Here is a 22,769-nt window from a genome sequence, read left to right on the forward strand (position 1 = left end):
AACTGCAAAGGTGAGACAGATATCGGAGTACATTCAACAAGTAATTGAGGACGTAGGGCTTAAGTGGTACTCTGAGATGAAGAGGTATTCTCAGGAGAGTTATTCATGATGTGCTACATCAACTCCATCACAAGAATGATGAGTGAAAAAGGAATCCAAGTGGAATGGCTTCTTTGCGCCATCCTCCTTGTGTTCTATGCTAGAGTTCGTTGCAGTAGTTGCGGGCGTTTCCCAGTCATGCGTTATTCATTAGTATACGTTCACAATCTACTTTTTCACTTTCGACTCATTCCTTAATTCTTCTGTTTATAAATTTTCTAATCTTTATTCTGTGAACTACACTACCGGCCATTAAAATTGCTACACCACGAAGATGACGTGCTACAGACGGGAAATTTAACCGACCGGAAGAAGATGCTGTGATATGTAAATGATTAGCTTTTCAGAGCATTCATACAAGGTTGGCGCCGGTGGCGACACCTACAACGTGCTGACATGAGGAAAGTTTTCAAGCGATTTCTCATACACAAACAGCAGTTGACCGGCGTTGCCTGGTGAAACGTTGTTGTGATGCCTCTTGTAAGGAGGAGATATGCGTACCATCACGTTTCCGACTTTGATAAAGATCGGATTGTAGCCTATCGCGATTGCGGTTTATCGAATCGCGACATTGCTGCTCGCGTTGGTCGAGATCCAATGACTGTTAGCAGAATATGGGATCGGTTGGTTCAGGACGGTAACACGGTTCGCCGTGTTGGACCCAACGGCCTCGTATCACTAGCAGTCGAGATGATAGGCATCTTATCCGCATGGCTGTAGCAGATCGAGCAGCCGGAGACGGGATTGAACCGTCGTCCTCCCGAATGCGAGTCCAGTGTGCTAACCTTGGTTACACGTCTCAGTCACCTCTTGTTCGCATTATGGGCACTTTGAACAGTGGACGTTACATTTCAGATGTGTTACGACCCGTGGCTCTACCCTTCATTCGATCTCTGCGAAACCCTACATTTCAGCACGATAATGCACGACTGCATGTTTCAGGTCCTGTACGGGCCTTTCTGGATACAGAAAATGTTCCACTGCTGCCCTGGCCAGCACATTCCCCAGATCTCCCACCAACTGAAAACGTCTCGTCAATGGTGGCCGGGCGACTGACTTGTCACAATACGCCAGTCACTATTCATTATGAACTTTGCTATCGTGTTGAAGCTGCATGGGCAGCTGTACCTGTACACGCCATCCAAGCTCTGTTTGACTCAATGCCCAGGCGTATCCAGGCCGTTATTAAGGTCAGAAGTGGTTGTTGTGGGTACTGATTTCTCAGGATCTATGCACCCAGATTGCGTGAAAATGTAATCACATGTCAGTTATAGTGTAATATATTTGTCCAATGAATACCCGTTTATCATCTGCATTTCTTCTTGGTGTAGCAATTTTAATGGCTAGTAGTGTACATTGGTGTTACTTGGTCTACTGGGCTGCTGGTTTTTGAAAATACACGGCCTTTTGCAGACAGTCCGTAGGGAATTTGCAGCCATCGCCCGTGTTCTCCGTGTTGAGATTTAAAGTATTAGGGGCAGACCCGCCACAACGGAACCGTTCAAATGGCTCTGAGCACTATGGGACTCAACTGCGGTGGTCATAAGTCCCCTAGAACTTAGAACTACTTAAACCTAACTAACCTAAGGACAGCACACAACACCCAGCCATCACGAGGCAGAGAAAATCCCTGACCCCGCCGGGAATCGAACCCGGAAACCCGGGCGTGGGAGGCGAGAACGCTACCGCACGACCACGAGATGCGGGCAACCGTGGAATGGCCACTAGTGTATATAATGTCTCGTTCCATGACGCTCCCACGGGATCTGATAAATAAATGAATTAACAAAAATGCTAAATTAGTTGTAAACTACGCCTCTGTCTGCGGTTGGTCACGCTTTAGGTAGTGGAATGCGACGCCGTAAACACTGCATGTGTGGATCCTGTCGCGACCGCCGGCGTGGGCCACGTACAGTACTGGTATCGACACTGCCTGCTGCAGCGCGGGCTGTATGACGCGCTCCGCCGAGCGCGGTTTGACACACGCATTGAGCAGCCTCCGGCGGCAGTGCGCGCCCGAACTGCCATCAACAGCGGCGCCCTAGCGACAATGAGCGCCGGCGAACAAGGCGCGTGCACCGCTCGCCTAATGTGGTACCGTGTGCACCCGCGTCGCGCTGCATAACTGTTATTGTTTGCTCATACAGCATCTCGTTTACCTCTCTGGTATAGACGACAGGGGCAGGCACGTTTCAGTAAGTGGATCTGAAACCCCCATATGAAGCTCTCAAACTGAGGTGGATGCTTCTGTTATGTGTAGTCCTCGCCATCAAGCTTGTAACATCGTGAAGGCACCAGGCTACAATAGTCGAATTGGCTGGAGGTCTACTGTAAGGAATGATCAAAAGGGTTCCGTTTGAAGGCCGAACAAGCCAGAATCGATAAACCATTTAGGTAAAATAACCAGGAGCATTGAGGCAATCAACCATCGGCGCTCCAGCTGGAAGATACACTTTTGGTAAAACACAGTGTCCTGCAGCTTCAAGAAGTCCGTAACTGCCAGCTGCACATTCTCACCCGACAGGTCTCTTTGACTCTTCAAGGTCTTTCTTAAAAAGGCGCGATAATTGTACGGGGAGAGATTAAGACAATAGGGAGGGTGTTCGAGCGTGTCCCACTTGAGTTGGCTTGACTTCAGCGTTACGACATTTGCGATGTGAGGCCGTGAGTTATCTTGAAGCAGTGGCACAGCTTGTCGCATAGAGGTTGCCGCACAACTCGACGTCGGCGGATTTAGACAGACGGGCAGCCCGTCGCAAAATCTTGATTCTCTGACCAATGTCTACCGGTGTATGTCCTCCGGCAGCCAAGAGAAGGATAACAGCACGACGGTCCTATTTGCACGAATTTGGTAATAACGTCGCCAGAGTTCGTGTTTCCGCGTTAACCACACACACGATGCAAAGACACGAATGCCACAATAATCTATTGACTCCATGTTGCCGGCCGGTGTGGCCAAGCGGTTCTAGGCGCTTCAGTCTGGAACCGCGAGACCCCTACGGTCGCAGGTTCGAATCCTGCCTCTGGCATGGATGTGTGTGATGTCTTTAGGTTAGTTAGGTTTAAGTAGTTCTAAGTTCTAGGGGACTGATGACCTCAGTAGTTAAGTCCCATAGTGCTCAGAGCCATTCAACCATTTGACTCCATGTTGCTGCTTATACAGAGTGGCACACTTAAACGTGTCAGCGCAAAAATCTCTGTACAACAATAGATACTGAAAAATCATTTTCACGCGTACGAGTATAAGACAGGGGATCACAAGGGTAAATACTGTGAAACATTCTAAAACATTTGTAAATATGTACTTATATGGATATGGTGTCTGCTAATTCGGACATGTCCGAATGAACAGGCACCATTGATGAACTGCAGCCATCTAGAACGAAATTAGAATTGTATTAATACCTTCAGCTGCTAACGGGCGTAGATCTATATCAACGGGGACAGGTGAAAATGTGTGCCCCGACCGGGACTCAATTCCATGTAAGTATATAGTTCTGGCAACACCGACCATGACCTACTTCTTCTCTGCGGATGCACACATATTCCCCGAAGTGTTACGGAATTTGATAAGAATGTCTTCCAAGAGTAATGAGTGTGTTGGGGTGGGACGCTACGAATGTAGCGTGTGGACATACAAGATGAAAATGTTGGTCTCGCGGGAGGCGTGTGTGAGATAGTCCCTGCAGTCGCGCTATCCTCTGTGCCCTCTGTGTCTCAGATGGATTGAGTGTCTGCCCTGTAAGCAGGGGATCCTGGGTTCGAGTCACGGTCGGGGCACACATTTTCACCTGTCTCCGTTGATATATCAACGCCCATTAGCAGCTGAGGGTATTAATACAATTCTAATTAAGTAAATATGAGTTCCAACTAAAACTTAAGGTCTTTGTTTTTAAATGAACACCCTGTATTATTTCTTACGTAAACAAGAGTTGCTAAACACAGCCGAAATTCCTTCACTATAGAATACCCAGTAAATATTCCAGAATTCGAATCAAAAACAGCTGCCAACATGAGTATCGTAGAAGCAGATATGCTCAGGGAAAAGAAGCAGCTTAAATCACTTAACAAAACCATATCTTCCGGTCCAGACAGTATACCAGTTAGGTTTCTTTCAGAACATACTGATACAATAGTTCCATATTTAACTGTCATATACAACCGTTCGCTGTACGATAGATCCGTATCCAAAGACAGGAAAGTTGTACAGGTCACAACAATATTCAAGAAAGATAGTGGAAGTAATCCACTAAATTACAGATCCATTTCATTAACGTCGATATGCAGCAGGATTTTCGAACATGTATTCTGTTCGGACATTATGAATTACCTCGAAGAGAACGGCCTATTGATACACAGTCAACACGGATTAAAGAAACATCGTTCTTGTGAAACATAACTAGCTCTTTACTCACACGAAATGTTGAGTGCTATTGCCGAAGATTTTCAAATTGATTTCTTATCTCTAGATTTGTAGAAACCTTTTGACACTGTACCACACAAGTGGCTTGAAATGAAATCGCGTGATTATGGAATATCGTCTCACTTAAGTGATAGGCTTCGTGATTTCCTGTCAGAGAAGTCACAATTCGTAGTAAATGACGGATAGTTTCTGACATTCCCCAAGGTAGTGTTACAGGCCCTTTGCTGTTCCTTATTTATATAGAAACGATTTAGGAGACAATCTGAGCAGACGTCTTAGGTGGTTGGCAAATGACGCTGTCGTTTAACGTCTAAGAAAGAAAAACGTTGGTACAAAGATGGTAACTGCAAAGAAACCATGGGTACCACAAGAAATACTTCAGTTGATCGATGAAAGGAGGGAGTAAGAAACTGTTCCGGCAAACTCATGAATAGAGAAATACAAGTCGCTAAGGAATGTAATAAATAGGATAAATAAGAAGTGCAGGGAAGCTAAGACGAAAGGACTGCATGAAAAATGTGAAGAAGTCTAAAAAGAAATGATTGTAGGAAGGACAGGCTCAGCGTACAGGAAAATCGAAACAACATTCGGTGACATTAATAGTGTAACGTTAATTCCACTGTTAAATGCAGAAGAGAGAGCGGATAGGTGGAAAGAAAACATTGAAAGTCTCTATGAGGGGGAAGTTTTGTCTGATAAGATAGAAGAAAAAATAAGAGTTAATTTAGAAGAGATAGGGGACCCAGTATTAGAATTTAAAAGTGCTTTGGAGTACTTAAGATCAAATAAGGCAGAACGGAAAGATAACATTCTACGAGAATTTCTGAACTCATTGGGGTAAGTGCCAGCAAAACGAATATACACATTGGTGTGTAGAATGTATGGGTCTAGCGATAAACCATCTGACATGCGGAAAAGTATCATCCACACAATTCCGAAGACTACAAAACCTGACAAGTGTGACAATTATCATCCAATCAACTTAACAGCTAATGCATCCAAGTTGCTGACATAAACAATACAGGGTGTTACAAAAAGGTACGTCCAAACTTTCAGGAAACATTCCTCACACACAAAGAAAGAAAATATGTTATGTGGACATGTGTCCGGAAACGCTTAATTTCCATGTTAGAGCTCATTTTAGCTTCGTCAGTATGTACTGTACTTCATCGATTCACAACCAGTTGGCCCAATTGAAGGAAGGTAATGTTGAATTCGGTGCTTGTGTTGACATGCGACTCATTGCTCTACAGTACTAGCATCAAGCACATCAGTACGTAGCATCAAAAGGTAGTGTTCATCACGAACGTGGTTTTGCAGTCAGTGCAATGTTTACAAATGCGGAGTTGGCAGAAGATGCCCATTTGATGTATGGATTAGCACGGGGCAATAGCCGTGGCGCGGTACGTTTGTATCGAGACAGATTTCCAGAACGAAGGTGTCCCGACAGGAAGACGTCCGAAGAAATTGATCGACGTCTTAGGGAGCACGGATCATTCCTGCCTATTACTCGCGACTGGGGAAGACCTAGAACGACGAGGACACCTGCAATGGACGAGGCAATTCTTCGTGGAGTTGACGATAACTCTAATGTCAGCGTCAGAGAAGTTGCTGCTGTACAAGGTAACGTTGACCACGTCACTGTATGGAGAGTGCTACGGGAGAACCAGTTGTTTCCGTACCACGTACAGCGTGTGCAGGCACTATCAGCAGCTGATTGGCCTCCACGGGTACACTTCTGCGAATAGTTCATCCAACAATGTGTCAATCCTCATTTCAGTGCAAATGTTCTCTTTACGGATGAGGCTTCATTCCAACGTGATCAAATTCTAAATTTTCACAATCAACATGTGTGGGCTGACGAGAATCCGCACGCACGTGTGCAATACGTCATCAACACAGATTTTCTGTGAACGTTTGGGCAGGCATTGTTGGTTATGTCTTGATTGGGCCCCATGTTCTTCCACCTACGCTCAATGGAGCACGGTATCATGATTTCATACGGGACACTCTACCTGTGCTGTTAGAACATGTGCCTTTACGTGTACGACACAACATGTGGTTCATCCACACAATTCCGAAGATTATAAAACCTGACAAGTGTGACAATTATCATCCAATCAACTTAACAGCTAGTGCATCCAAGTTCGTACGCTTCTCAACAACAGATTCGATGGATTGGCAGAGGCGGACCAATTCCATGGCCTCCACGCTCTGCTGACCTCAACCCTCTTGACTTTCATTTATGGGGGCATTTGAAACCTCTTGTCTACGCAACCCCGGTACCAAATGTAGAGACTCTTCATGCTCGTATTGTGGACGGCTGTGATACAATACGCCATTCGCCAGGGCTGCATCAGCGCATCAGGGATTCCATGCGACGGAGGGTGGATGCATGTATCTTCGCTATGTGATTTGAAGAGAAATAATAAAATGAGCTCTAACATGGAAAGTAAGCGTATCCGGACACATGTCCACCTAACATGTTTTCTTTCTTTGTGTGTGGGGAATGTTTCCTTGAAGTTTGGCCGTACCTGTTTGTAACACCCTGTATATAGAAGAATGGAAAAGAAAACTCGGCTAGTCGACGGCCGGTTGGGCTTTAGAAAGGAAAGGTATGGGATAAGCAGTTCTGACGTTGTAGTTGATAATGGAAGACTAAAGAAAAGTCGAGACCAGTTCAAAGGATTTGTCGAGCTGTAAAAAGCGTTTGACAATGTCAAATGCTGCGAGATGTTCAAAATTCTGAGAGAAATAGGTGTAAGCTATAGGGAGAGACGGGTAATATACAGTATGTACAAGAACCAAGAGGGAATAATAAGACTGGATGACCAAGAATGGATTACCCAACTAAAAAGGGTGTAAGATAGGTATATAGTCTTTCGCCCCTATTGTTGAATGTGTACATTGAAAAAGCAATGATGAAAATGAAGGAAAGGTTCAGAAAGGGAATTAAAAATGAAGGTGAAAGGATATCAAAGATATGATTCGCTGATGTCACTGCTACCCTGAGTGAAAGTGTAAAATAATTACATCATCAGCTGAATGGAACGATGAATCTGATGAATGATAAAAAAATTTCTGGGTATTATGCCGCGTCATTGCTAAAAATTGTTAAACAGCCTGACAACATCAACAGAGAAGATAGCTACAAACTCCCGGCGTCCTGGCTGCCGGCCGTCCCAGTCCAACGGGCCACGAGCGGTCGCGGGGCAGAAGCTACACTGGACACGGACGTATCTGCACAAACAATTGTAGAGCAACTGTCAGTCCACTTCCGCTCACACCAGGAGGAAAGCTTGCCAACCAGAAGCCCTACGCTGATTGGCGGACAGCTACCAATCGTTGACGACAAGGACATCCATGAATAGCCTCTTTCTTTCCATCTTCCCTTACGCCATGACTAGCCAATCATATTAGATGGCCAATTAAAAGTTTTACAACAGTGACATCAGACATCGATAGTCTGTAATAAATAGAAATACCTATACCCATGCAAATCCAGTCGTGCCCTGAAGAAGGCCGTTGCAGTTCGACCGAAATGCCGGTTTTAGTTTATTACTGCTGCTAGTTTTTAGCAATGACGCGGCATAATACACAGAAGAATTTTAATCACTATGACACCCTCTGTGGAAATATACGTTTTTAAGTCTGATTAGTATGGGATATGGATTGAGACTGAATCAGAAAAGGTTGGAAGCGGAATAGGATGAGAAGAAGCAGAAATGAGAACAGCGAGAAACTTAACAACTGGTTCGATGGACAAGAAGTAGATGAAGTTGTGAGCGTGTGGGTGCTATTCTGTTATTCTGTGCAACGGATTAATCTGAGATGTAGCCTTTACCCTGTGGCTCCTACAAGATGCAATTTCCACCCCCACACAGACGCTCCTAACGTTCTAAAGAGAAATGCCTGAAAAAACTTTCAGCAATAAATATCTTCTGGAGTCGTCTGCAGTAAGGAAATGACACAAAAATCGACAAAATTTCTTACGTAATTAGTGGGATACTTGGGTACTGGAGTAGTGCTAGTTAGTGTAAGAAAAACATGAAACTAACGAAAATTATTATTTATTTTTGCAAAAATTCTGAGGAATCACAAAGGCGCTTTTAGTTATGAACTTGACACATTATATCCAGGTTCTTTACGGAATGTGAAATTACCTCTCGAGGATAGGATTGGCTAATGAAATTTCTATATAGTGTTTAGGATTGTTATTGACTTGGCAGAATGGCCGAGAGCCGGGGCTACTCAACTTGAATAATTATCCATTAGAATGTTGCTAGGTACGGTCGAGGCTGTCGCGCGTGAAATGCAGTGAAGTGTACTGTTGTGGAGGAAATATGAGGCTCGCAAAAGCTGTGGCGCACAATACCATAAGCTGCGATGACTGCTGTATGCGCCGCTCGCTGCTAACAAATAAGGTAACTTTCGTTCTATCTGGATTGACCTTCGCCAATCAAACTCTCCCTACGCCTTTGTGAAGTCAAGGACTCCTATTCGCCCCTAGTCTATTGGCGTGGTACACCGGTCAGATAACCAGTCCACCGCGATGCCACTCAAAAATTCGCTTGCAGGCGCTTAACTATAACTCTGTCCGTTCACACCGCACAATAAGTGGGGCGGCCAACACAGTGAACAATGCTTAATCGCAAGGACTCAGTATAGAGTCGCACTTAGATTCGCTCTCGACAGAGGTGCTCTCCCAGTGAAGTACTGAGGAGGGACTTGTTCCTCGCTCTTTGAGTACACGTACCAGCGCGCACGCTCTCGTTACGTGTTCTTGCTCCAAGAGCGACAACGGAATGTCCCCTCTCCACGCCAGACGTGCAGGGGTATACCTTTCGGTCTCTTCCGTTATTCCTTCAGCTCAAGGCGTCAGGAATATCGTCTGCCAATCAGCATTGCTCTTCTAAAACGGGAGAATCACGTTTCGTTTAAGGCGACCAATCAAAAATCTGTAGTATCGGCGTTTGGCGTTTGCTGTCTCCCTGTAAAAATCTCTGAAACTGCGTGCTATGTTGTAAAGAATGCGTAGGCTGGGCGCTCCCACACAATGTAGCGGAATTTGCTTTTAAGCCGAACATGAGGTCGTCCTTTCACTCGGGCAAACGCTGTCTGCTCTACGGGCGCTCACCAGCCGACGTAGATATGATTTGGACCGGCCTCCTGGCGTGCAGTTCCCTGACTCGAACTAAAAGCTCCTCTGACCGTTGTGTCTGGAATGTATGTGTGTACGCCAGCCTCGAGTATTTCAACCACAGTGCGCACTTGCGATTTATTAGTTATTTGCATATTGTTTACATGAATTCACACAACATTGACTTTATCTTATCGAGTTTGGGTTCGAATGAAGCGTCTTGAAGTGCGGAATATGATTGTGAGGGCAGTCTCTAGTCACACGACGAGGCCCATACAACGGGCTTACAGTGAATTTGCTACAGCTTGTTTAATAGAAGTGACAAAACCTTACGGTTACGCATCAAGTTTTATAAAGTTGACTTAGGACATGGCTTGTTTTAGGCAAACATTTAAATAACATTTTATGTCCTGAAGAAGACGTTATTACTAACGTTGAAACCCCCTAGGTAAACGATAAAGTTAACCTGCAACTGTAGGCTGTATATTCTTATATAAACAATATCTGTTGCTGTCGCTGCATACAAATGCTAAAAATATCTGTATGGTGCAAAAATTGCCAGTTAATCCTAAATAAAGAAAAGTGTGAGGTCATCCACATGACCGCTAAAAGAAGTCCGCTAAACTTCGGTTACACTAGAAATAATTCAAATATAAAGGCCGTAAATTCATTAAATACCTAAGAACTATCAAGAACTTAAAATGTAAACCCCACATCAAAAAGATATAGGAAAGGTTAACCTAAGACTGCGTTTTATTGGAAGGACACTTAGGAAACGCAACAGGTCTACTAAAGTGACTGCTTAAGCTACGCATGTCCGTCCTCTTTTAGAAAATTGCTACGTGGTGTGGGATCCTTACCAGATGGCATTGACGGGGTACTTCCAGCAAGTTGAAAGAGGGGCAGCACGTTTTGTGTTATCTATAAAGATGGGAGACAGTGTCACTGAAATGATACAGGAATTGGGGTGGATATCATAAAAACAAAGGCGTTTTTCATTGCATCAGAACCTTCTCACAAAATTTCAATCACCAAGTTTCTCCTTCGAATAGGAAAATATTTTGTTAGCGCTGACTTACATAGGGAGAAACGGTCGTCATAATACAATAAGGCAAACCTGAGCTCGCACGGAAATACATATGAGTTCCTTTCTCCGCGCACTGTACAAGATTGGAATAATAGAAAATTAATGTGTGGTCTGCAGAGTATCTATGTAGATGTAGATTTAGATGTAGAATAACATAAAAAAGCATGAAAACAATGGCGTTGGTGGCATCGCAATACTCCAGTTACATATCTAGAAATTCAAAGCGAAGTGGACAGTTGAAACAAACGAAGCACGCCGCTATTGCACATCTCGAGAAGGAAGCGTGATGCCGACATATTAGTGACTGTGGAACGACACGCTATTACTATTTTTGGCCTCGTGACAACAGTGAAAGTAAGGTAACATACATCGCGATTATGAGAAATTTGACCTTCACTCTTGCATCTCGATATCTGAAATACAGGCGCGTTTCGTCCAGTTTAAGCGTCAACTTCACTTAGCCATTTGTCGGATGTAGCTGAAGTATTTCGATGGAATCAATGACATTCTTTTCGTGGTTTTTCATGTTATTTTTGGCGTAAAAATAGTACTGGGTGTTCATTAAAAAGAGAAGAAAAGGAAAATGAACGTAAATTTATGTTGAAACTAATATTTGGTTACGCTTAAGAAAGTCCCATAGTATTTAATTTCACGAGTTTCTGCATACATTCATACCGGTGAAAGTCGTTTTTCAATTTCTATTTCCGTTCCAGAGCTATCTGCGCTGAAACATGTAGGTGGTACACCATATATACTCCCATCGGTGTCTCGGTACTTTGCACACATGCTGCAGCAACGCCCTGAAACGGAAACTTTTTACTGATGTTTATACGTACTGAGATATATAAATGAGAAAATTTTTATTTTGTGAATACTTCATTCTGTGTACAAGGTCAGAATGTATGGATCGGTATGTAAATGACTAAAATTTCATTCTGTATATATTTTATTCTGTATATAAGGATAAAATATGTAGTAGGCTTTTCATCGAGGACTAGCATAAATATTCGTTGTTTGTGAGAAAATCACGGATGGTGTGTAAAGGAGTAACATCTACTAAAACGTAAGACAACGGTGTTATTATTGTGGCCTATCGACCCTGTGATTTATTTTTCAGCAGTGTTGCAGCTCGCGTTGGTTGGCGTCCCAAGACCGCCACACGAGATTCTACAGATTTAGCAGGGCTTTAGTGAACCGCACGCAGTATGTTAGTAGCCCCCCAAGACTAGTGCACGTGGTTGAAACACATACTGACCACACAGCCGTTGTTTAACTTGGGTCAGAAAAAGACGTTGTTTTCTACATGTATCCACAGGAATAACGCGACATCGTGTAAACACGGAACAGTTTAAGCAAGACGACCATCTTGTGGCTTCTGTAGATGCTGTAGCAGAAAGAGTCACGCTTGCAGTGGTGCGCCAATGAAGGGCTGCCAAATCACTATGTGCGTATCCATGGATGAGGGCTCTGAGGACAGTTAACATTGTCAGGTAGCGTCCGCCATCAAAATACGGGCTCGGCAAGTGCAGTGGTGGCATGGCGTGACTTACAGAACACACTCACCCCTATTATGCGAATGTAGATGTCGGTTCTGTAGGGCATATCTGAAAGAAAAGATACCACGTGGAATCCACAGCTGTGATACATATTGTGTGAACTGAGGGTGTACGGGAAGAAAGGAAAAGAAAGGAAAGGAAAGGAAAGGAACTGTTGATGACAGCTGCATCGGAACTTTATACGGAATCAACAGCGACAGGTGAAAATAAGTGCTTGGACGGTAATCAAACCGGGGATGTGGTCACAGAAGCACACAGATACCAACACACACAGAAGTGCTACATATAGCCAACAAAGGCAGAAAACTCAGCCTACCAGAAGCACTAGAAATCAACAAACACTTAGCCAATAAATCCCCATTTGGTTCTAAATGACCAATTGCAACTGAGCTCATCACCACTCTTAAACTTTACACAATAAGGGGAACCTGCTACTTACCACAAAGTCTCCCAATAGTAAACAAATTCACACCCCAATATAATGTATTATCCCTTATGTGTTTACATTCCTAACAGTAACTCAACTGTAACAATGTAATATTCGGTATATACTAATGTACAATTTTTCTAATAACAAAATGTAACTCAAAAGAAACATCACTGCTGTACAACCACCAATTAGTGTATAGTGCAACTGTTCACAACAAATACCAAAAAATTGTAATTTTGTAATAATGTGTATTCTAAATAATTCTAATTGTTATCTTACATGGTACCGAGAAACCATAAAATCTGATTTATTGCATTGTTGTTGTTGTTATTGTGGTCTTCAGTCCTGAGACTGGTTTGATGCAGCTCTCCATGCTACTCTATCCTGTGCAAGCTTCTTCATCTCCCAGTACCTACTGCAGCCTACATCCTTCTGAATCTGCTTAGTGTATTCATCTTTTGGTCTCCCTCTACGATTTTTACCCTCCACGCTACCCTCCAATACTAAATTGGTGATCCCTCGATGTCTCAGAACATGTCCTACCAACCGATCCCTTCTTCTAGTCAAGTTGTGCCACAAGCTCCTCTTCTCCCCAATTCTATTCAATACCTCCTCATTAGTTATGTGATCTACCCATCTAATCTTCAGCATTCTTCTGTAGCACCACATTTCGAAAGCTTCTATTCTCTTCTTGTCTAAACTATTTATCGTCCACGTTTCACTTCCATACATGGCTACACTCCATACAAATACTTTCAGAAACAACTTCCTGACACTTAAATCTACACACGATGTTAACAAACTTTTCTTCTTCAGAAACGCTTTCCTTGCCATTGCCAGTCTACATTTTATATCCTCTCTACTTCGACCATCATCAGTTATTTTGCTCCCCAAATAGCAAAACTCCTTTACCACTTTAAGCGTCTCATTTCCTAATCTAGTTCCCTCAGCATCACCCAACTTAATTCGACTACATTCCATTATCCTCGTTTTGCTTTTGTTGGTGTTCATCTTATACCCTCCTCTCAAGACACTGTCAATTCCGTTCAACTACTGTTCCAAGTCCTTTGCGTTTATTACATTAAAGAACAGTTTTACAGAAAAAATATGTCAAAAGACCCGTTTGACAATTCCAAAGGCAATACCACAACTAAAGATCTTATGTAAGTGCGTTGTATCTTAGTGCAGAACGTTTGGTTCTTAAGAACACAAGCTCCTTATAAACAATAGCCAGTAGTTATCGGTATATGGCCCAAAAAGCCGAAAACTAGTTCATACGAATAAAAATCAGTAGAACAAGAAACCACCTAAGTGTTACTCAACCCTCAATATGGAATTGTTCTATCAAGAAGCGACGGAAGAATCCCTAAATAAGGAAACATTTGTTTTTCATTTACGATGCCACTTAGTATCAGACTTACCTACTGTCAGTGTATTTTTCTCGAACTCAGGATTTCAGCGAGTTTTGAGGGACACGTATGATCTACTTTGAGAAAATAGATGCCTGTACGAGGCGACAGCTACTTAAATTTGAGAACAGCTTTGTAAATCTTAATTACTCACAGTGTACACAGTATACACATAACACACGAAATATTTCTGGAAAATTAAATTATACGTTTTCATTTGCAGGAACAAAGCCATAAGATAACTTGTAAATTCCATATACATTTGAAGGAAACAGGTATTTTTGTTATGTGGACGCCTAGTATTGAAATATCGCAGGATACTGTCACATAAATGGAGAGATTTTTGTGCCTAACTACAATACGGAATCTGTGGGCACGCGGAAATTCTGCGCTCCGAGACCACAGCTATACATTCTGGGGGGAGCAGTATAGGCAGCAATGTTTAGCCAATGGCCGATGTATAATCTCTGGCGCGCATTCGTTCATTAAAATGGAAAAAGCATAAAGCTATGAAATATGATATGTGTAAGTATTAAATATTGCCTCTATGCCCATACAAGGTTTAATTCTTGACATTTAGTTAAAGGGCCCTTCAATTCCAGTTTTTCATACATTAGATTTTTCGCGCTGACAGTGTGGATGACAATCTCGTGCCACCAGCTCCTTTATCCTCTCTTCGAGTACCCTACCACCACGACCACTTTCTTGCACAGATTTAGTATCTAAACGTGGCAAATCCGAAGTCCATTTCGAATCTGTTTCGGGATATTTTTGTATAAGAGTGGTCATCATCACGACGCTATCCTGAGTTGTTCCCGTCGTAAAGGCCAATGCATAATTGTGGCTGATGTTACGATACTGCGTGTTTTGTCTTACACATATTAATGAAAGCGCATACTCTGATCAGACAGAATATTATAGCAACACCCTAACAGCCGGTACGTCCGCATTTGGCACGGATAACAGCGGCTACGCGTCGTGGCATGGAGGCAGTGAGGCCCTGGTAGGTCTCTGGACGCAGTTGGCACCGGGTCTGCACACAGAAGTCACATAACTCCCGTAAATTTCGGAGAGTTGGGCGATAATGTCTGACGCCACGTTCAATCACAGCCCATATTTGTTCGATACGGTTCAGATCTGATGAGTTGTGAGGCTACCACATCAACTGGAAATCGCCACTGTTTTCCTCGAAGCACTCTATCAAACTCGTGGCCTTCTGATACGGCGCATTATCTTGTTACAAAATCTCAATGCTTTCGGGAAACATGATCCTCATGTAGGGGTAACATACTGTGCAACCAGAGTACGGCATACCTTGACCATTATGGTGAATTGAACGAGCTCCACTGGGCCCATGGATGTCAACGTGAATGTTCCCCAGAGCATAAAGGAGGCGCCTCCAGCTTGTCTCCATCCTGCAGTGTAGGTCAAGCAACTGTTCCCTGGAAGACGACGGATTCATGCCCTCCTGTCGGCATTAGGAGGGAGGGTTCATCACACCATGCAACGCTCTGTCACTGCGCCAAAGTCTAATGCCGACGGTTACGTGCCCAGTCCTAGTTGCAGATAAATTTACTTTACCTCACGTCTATGGTCACAAATTTTTGTCATCGGACTATCGGCTTCGGTCTATAATGACCATCTTCAGATGTGTTTTATAAAAACAGACAATAATTTATGACCATAGGCGTGAAGTAAAGGAAATTTATTCCGTATTCGGGTCACTGTTTTATTCGCGACTATGTCGCAGCTTGTGAAACTTGTTCAAGATGTCATGGTGTTAACTTGGCACATTCGTGGGGAAATCGGCTGCTGAGGCCTATCCTTAGGAGTGTTTGGTGCGCTGTATGCTCAGACACAATTATACTCTGGCCAGAATTAAATTCTGATATTAGTTCCACCGTAGTTCGCATCCTGTCCTGTTTTACCACTCTTCCAAGATCTGATGTCAGACATCTGTAATAAGGAGTGGCCGTCCATAACCACAACGTCTGGTCTTGGTTTGACCTCGATTTCGCCCAACAGCACTCCTCGAACACCCAGAAAGTCGTGCAGTTTTCGAAATGCTCTTGACGAAGCCCCGGGCCGTCACAATCTACCCTCGGTCAAAGATAGGTCGTGTGTCTGCCGCATTCTACACACGGACAGCATTCTCACTGATACTCCTTGCACCATGCGCGTGTTGGACTAGCAGTCATTTCTGGCCAGGTGATGCTGCTATCGCCTAGACGGGTATATCTCGATGGTAGGTGGGTCGTCGGTCATAATGTTGTGGCTGATCAGTGTATATTACAACTTTTTCATTATGTTAATGTCAGACAAATGATGCTCACTGGTATAACAAACATTACTCTGTAACGACGTATCGGAGACCGCGTCTCCTTTTTACACTCATGCTCATAAATCAAGTATAGTGCTGATACGTGGTGAAACAACGCTCTGATGAGAGGTTTGTGGGTTTAAATCACCTCGGTCTATGACCATGTGGTGATTTTTGACCTGCGGTCGTCGCACGGTGGCTCTGGCAGCAGTTCACATACGCAGAGGTGTGTCGGTGCATGTCAGAGTACACTGCAACGATTAAGTGTGCAGACATTTTCACACGTGTGTTGAAAATGGCTCAAAGAACACATTTTGAAGACATTACGAGGTGTAGTATAATAGTGCGACCGGAGGCTGGTCAAACACAGCAGGTCGTGCCAAAAAGTGTGATCTCAAGATTACGGTACCGATTCCAGCATACAGGAAACGTGTCCAGGCGTTTAGTACTGGACTTCCACAGTGTACAACACCACAAGAAAGACCGATATCTCACCATCAGTTCCCACAGATGGCCACCGAGTACTGCAGGTAGCCTTGCTCGGGACCTTACAGCAGTCACTGGAACAGTTGTCTCCAGACAGTCTACAGACGACTGAACAGACATGGTTTATTCGCCCAGAGACCTGCAAGGTGCATTTCACTGACCCCTAGTCACAGGTGAGCCCGTTGAGCCTGGAGTCAAAAACACAGTACATGGTCGATGAAACAGTGGTCCCATGTTATGTTCACGGACGAGTCCAGGTATAGTCTGAACAGTGATTATCGCCGGGTTTTCATCTAGCGTGAATCAGGAACCAGATACCAACCCCTTAATGTCCTTGAAAGGGACCTGTATGGAGGTCGTGGTATGATGGTGTGGGGTGGTTTATGACTGGTAGACATACACCCCTGCATGTCTTTGGCAGAGGTCTTTGGGAGAGGTCAGGTGTATTGGAACGTCATTTTGCACCAATATGTCCGCCTTTTCAGAGGTGCAGTGGGTCCCACCTTCCTCCTGATGGATGATAACGCACAGCCCTACCGAGCTGGCATCGTACCTTGAAACAGAAGATATCAGGCGAATGGAGTGGCCTGCCTGTTCTCCAGACCTAAACCCCATCGAGCACGTTTGGGATGCTCTCGGTCGATGTATCGCTGCACGTCTTCAAACACCTAGGACACTTCAGGAGCTCCGACAGGCATTGGTGCAAGAATGGGCGGCTGTACCCCAGCAGCTGCTCGACCACCTGATACAGTGTGTGCCAACCCGTTGTGCGGCCTGTGTACGTGTGCTTGGTTATCATATCCCATACTGATGTCGGGGTACATGCCCAGAAAACAGTGGCGTTTTGTAGCACATGTGTTTCGGGATGGTTTTATCAATTTATCGCCAATATCGTGGACGTACAGATCTTCAAATGGTTCTGAGCACTATGGGACTTAACTTCTGCATTCATCAGTCCCCTAAAACATAGAACTACTTCAACCTAACTAACATAACGTCATCACACACATCCATGCCATAGGCAGGACCCTAACCTGCGACCGTAACTGTCGCGCGGTTCATGACTGTAGCACCTAGAACCGCTCAGCCACCCCGGTCGGCCCGGCCGTACAGATCTGTGTCGTGTGTGTTTCTTATGTGCCTATGGTTTTAGCGCCATTTTTGTGTAGTGCCACATTATGTGGCACCAAATTCTGCAATTATCCTTAATTTATGAGCATGTGTGTATAATAATTAGAAAATATCTCTTACAATAATTCGATGGGATACGGGTTCAACATACATACTAATTTTTTCTGGCGACACTATTTCTGAATACACACTACGATGTACCAGATTACATACACTGCATTTAACTGTGTAGAGAAGCAGTTACTTACATTTACTTAAGAAATAACGACACACTAACAATAAATGTGTCAGTACCAGTGGTAACAGTTATTCATGTAGTGACCGAATTTGATGACAGCTGTTTACGGAAGTTCATGTTGTAAGTTCGGAAATTATGATAAACTATGTGTCAAGAAACGAAGCAAGGGTTCTGCGATCTATTGTCGGACCGGTACAGTGTTAATCTTCCAGGAAGCATCAGCCGAGTGAAAATTCATTGTGGAAGCAGTGCCTTGCCCGAGGCTGAGCTATTCTCCGAAAAGTCCATTCCTCTATAAGAGCTAATCCCGCAAGGTGTGCAGGAGATATTCTATGAAGCATGGATGGAACGATGAAGCTACTGGTGGTAGTAGAGCTACTAGGGTGGGTCGTCAGTCGTATGTACCTAAAGAGACTGCCTACGCTATAATTGTCCGTGCTCTTCTGGAGTACGGCTGCGCGATGTGGGAGACGCAACAGATATGATTGACGCAGGACATTGAAAAATTTCTAGGAAGGGCAGCTCGTTTGCATTATCGCGAAATAGGAGAGCGAGTGTCAAGGTTATAACACCGTAATTGGGGTGGCAGTCATTAAAACATAGGCGTATTTCGTTGCGGCAAAATCTTCTAATGAAATTTCACTCACCAGCTTTCTCCTTCGAATGCGGAAACTTTTTGTTGACGCCCACCTACACAGAGAGAAATGATCATCATAGTAAAATAAGAGAAATCAGTAAGAAACACGTAAGTGTTCAACAGTGAAATGGTAGAGAAACAGCTTGAATTTTGTTCCGCGAACCCTAGACAGGTACTTAATTGTGAATTGCAGAGCGATCGTGTAGACGTAGGTCTTATACGTACCTGGATAGCCTAGCGTAGCGTAAGTCCCTATGCAGGAGTCTGAAAAGTTTCAACTCAGCGCGAACTGCATTGAAAATTCATTCTGTCGAAAGTGTCACAGATCCACAGACAGCTTTTGAAGTCAATAATCTTAGGGGAAGGCACAGACTTAGAAAAAATACTGGTATAACAAGCAACGGAAAACGTTGTGTAGAAGTCCAGGTAGATGCCATTTTCCTTGACTTCCGGAAGGCGTTCGATACAGTTCCGCACTGTCGCCTGATAAACAAAGTAAGAGCCTACGTAATATCAGACCAGGTGTGTGGCTGGATTGACGAGTTTTTAGCAAACAGAACACAGCATGTTGTTATCAATGGAGAGACGTCTACAGACGTTAAAATAACCTCTGGCGTGCCACAGGGGAGTGTTATGGGACCATTGCTTTTCACAATATATTTAAATGACCTAGCAGATAGTGTCGGAAGTTCCATGCGGCTTTTCGCGGATGATGCTGTAGTATACAGAGAAGTTGCAGCATTAGAAAATTGTAGCGAAATGCAGGAAGATCTGCAGCGGATAGGCACTTGGTGCAGGGAGTGGCAACTGACCCTTAACACGAACAAATGTAATGTATTGCGAGTACATAGAAAGAAGGATCCTTTATTGTATGATTATATGATAGAGGAACAAACACTGGTAGCAGTTACTTCTGTAAAATATCTGGGAGTATGCGTGCGGAACGATTTGAAGTAGAATGATCATATACAATTAATTGTTGGTAAGGCGGGTGCCAGGTTGAGATTCATTGGGAGAGCCCTTACAAAACACTCGTTCGACCTATACTTGAGTATTGCTCGTCAGTGTGGGATCTGTACCATATCGGGTTGACGGAGGAGATAGAGAAGATCCAAAGAAGAGCGGCGCATTTCGTCACAGGGTTATTTGGTAACAGTGATAGCGTTACGGAGATGTTTAGCAAACTCAAGTGGCAGACTCAGCAAGAGAGGCGCTCGGCATCGCGGTGTAGCTTGCTCGCCAGGTTTCGAGAGGGTGCATTTCTGGATGAGGTATCGAATATATTGCTTCCCCCTACTTATACCTCCCGAGGAGATCACGAATGTAAAATTGGAGAGATTCGAGCGCGCACGGAGGCTTTCAGACAGTCGTTCTTCCCGCGAACCATACGCGACTGGAACAGGAAAGGGAGGTAATGACAGTGGCACGTAAAGTGCCCTCCGCCACACACCGTTGGGTGGCTTGCGAAGTATAAATGTAGATGTAGATGTAGAAGTACTACTCTGAGATGAGGATACTGGTACAGTAGCAGAATTCGTTGCAGCTGCATCACTCTCGTCTGCAGCCTAACACACCTCTCCCTACCCCCTTCCCCACACCATCCCTAAAAAAAAGGGGTATGACAGAAAAAAAAACCAGATACCGATTTCGCGAGCCCACTTGCTCGTCGGTTATCGATAGAAAAGTGCCACAGTATGGATCCTGAAATCAGTGTAACTTGTGCGTTTGTCAGAAAGAGACTGCATTCTGTGGATTGCAGCCACGGGAACAGCGCTTTCAAAATTTAAAGCCCCTTATCCCTCGTCTTTTCCTCCCTGCACTCTTGGCACTTACACAGAGAACTTATTTCGCGTAAAATGTCCTCGCGCGCCGAGCCAAGCAGAACAAACGCCAGTCGCGACGTTTAACGCGGCCGTGCTTTGAGGCAGGGGTCGCAACAGCAGCGGCGGCGGCAGCAGCAGCAGCAGCCGCAGCCGCCGGTGACCGCAGCGGGTGGTGGCACGGACTAATGGGATTACGCCGGCAGGAGCGAGACCCATTCTGTGCGCCGGGGATGGAAGCGCCGCCCAAATTCTCGAAATATTCTCTCTCCCGCGGAAAATACTCCGTCAGAGTTACCAGAGCACAGAGAAAACTTTACCGGAGAGAACTTTGTGCCTTAGAGGTTTCCGTTCGGTCTGAGAGGCGACCCAACTACATGTCGGCAGCGGTCTTCTGCGACCTGGTGTCTCTTTTATTGCTCGACACAGACGGCGAACACAGTCCTTCGGTTAAACAGGTAACTCACGTTTCTTGCCATTGTTGATATGTGACGACCAACTCAAGTCATCCCTCTATCGTATCTGCCATTTTTCAGAGCGAGTACTATCTTCTGTATCCGGTTCTTTTCTGTTGTCCCTCTTTTTTTTTATGGAGGTATGGGGGAGGGTTGGGGGGAAGCGTGTTGGGCTGCAGACTCGAGCGATGGGGTCGCAACGAATTCTGCTACTGTACCAGTATCCTCATCTCAGATTAGTACTTCTACACAAGGTTTTCCGTTACTTGTTATACTAGTATTTTTTCTAAGTCTCTGCCTTCCCCTATTACCAACCTCAAAAGCTGTCTGCGGATCTATAAAAGTCTCGCCAGAATGAATTTTCAATGCAGTTCGTGCTCAGTTGAAACTTTTTGGACTCCTGGATAGGCTGTCGCTCTGTTATCTTTCTCGCCGCTTTGGTCACAACATTAGCAACGTATAGTAGTCCACCAGTAACGGATCGTGCTGGAATATACGAAGAGTGTCCAGAAAGTAAGTTCCGATTGGTCGAGAAATGGAAACGACTATGAAAACGCGAAGAAACTTTGCACAGATGTGTTGGGCAGCCCCTGTAGTATGACCCTAGATAGCATCACGTCGCTCTTCTCATTTCTGAGCTAACAGTGAGCACGTAAAAACGTCTAGAAATTAGTGTATCCCGCCAAGTACGAGAGCCCGGTGAGAAATTTCGCCTGGAGATAAGCAGCCAACATTACATAACTGTAGTGCAGTTTCGTCTGCAAGACAATTCTCAGCTGCATTCTGTAAGGGGAGTGAATCGTTTTCAATTGTAAATGTTTGATTACGCACAATACAGCCCGTATTTGTCTCCCTCTGAGTTTCAGCTCTGCTCACGTGAACCGCTGGCTATGAAGACAACAATTTGGCACTGACAACGAGCTGCTGGCCAGCGTAGAGAATTGGCGGAAAGCACTGGCGGCTGCCTACGGTGATCGAGAGTATTGGAAAGTTGGTACGACGCTACGACAAATGTCTAAGTCAGAACGGCGACTACGTAGAGAAGTAGCTGGAAGGTCTAGCTAACTGTTACAAATAAAACATTTCTGATTTTCATTATGGTTTTCATTTCGCGATCAATCGGAACTTACTTTCTGGACAGCCCCCGTATACGTCTCTGCTCCACTAAAGTGCTTGCTCATTGGGAATTCTATGGATAAAGGTATTTTCACTTCATGTGTTGCTGGTACAGCAAACAGTATGCAGAATGTGATGGCAACCGGCCTTGGTTGCAGAACTGAATAATCGACGTAGTTGAGTACTCTGTCCATCTCCACCTGCTCCTCCCTCTCTCCTTCCTCTGCGCATCTCCTCCTCCCCTTCTGTTTTTTCCTCTACTCCTCCACATACGTCCCCCTTCCACCTCGTTTCTGTCCCTCCCCTCGTCCTCCTTTCTCTCTCCACGTTATTATAGTAACCCAAAAAGGACGCTGGTTGTTATTGGCGATGAGGTAAATGTTCTCCAAATTTGATTCAAATATTTTCAAGGGTTTTGGATG

At 44.4% G+C, this 22,769-nt stretch overlaps 1 protein-coding gene across 1 annotated transcript in view; it reads left to right on the top strand.

Annotated features, from left to right (window-relative positions):
- LOC124709827 (hemicentin-1-like) overlaps positions 1–22,769 on the top strand; it is a 432,676-nt gene that overhangs the window by 15,014 nt on the left and 394,893 nt on the right. Inside the window, exon 2 of the mRNA XM_047240877.1 lies at positions 1,943–2,168. Within this exon, the coding sequence (XP_047096833.1) occupies positions 1,943–2,168 (226 nt within the window). The remainder of the gene's footprint in view (positions 1–1,942; positions 2,169–22,769) is intronic.

The sequence above is a fragment of the Schistocerca piceifrons genome, chromosome 1 (genome assembly GCF_021461385.2).
Source record: "Schistocerca piceifrons isolate TAMUIC-IGC-003096 chromosome 1, iqSchPice1.1, whole genome shotgun sequence".
NCBI classification, from domain to species: Eukaryota; Metazoa; Arthropoda; class Insecta; order Orthoptera; family Acrididae; genus Schistocerca; species Schistocerca piceifrons.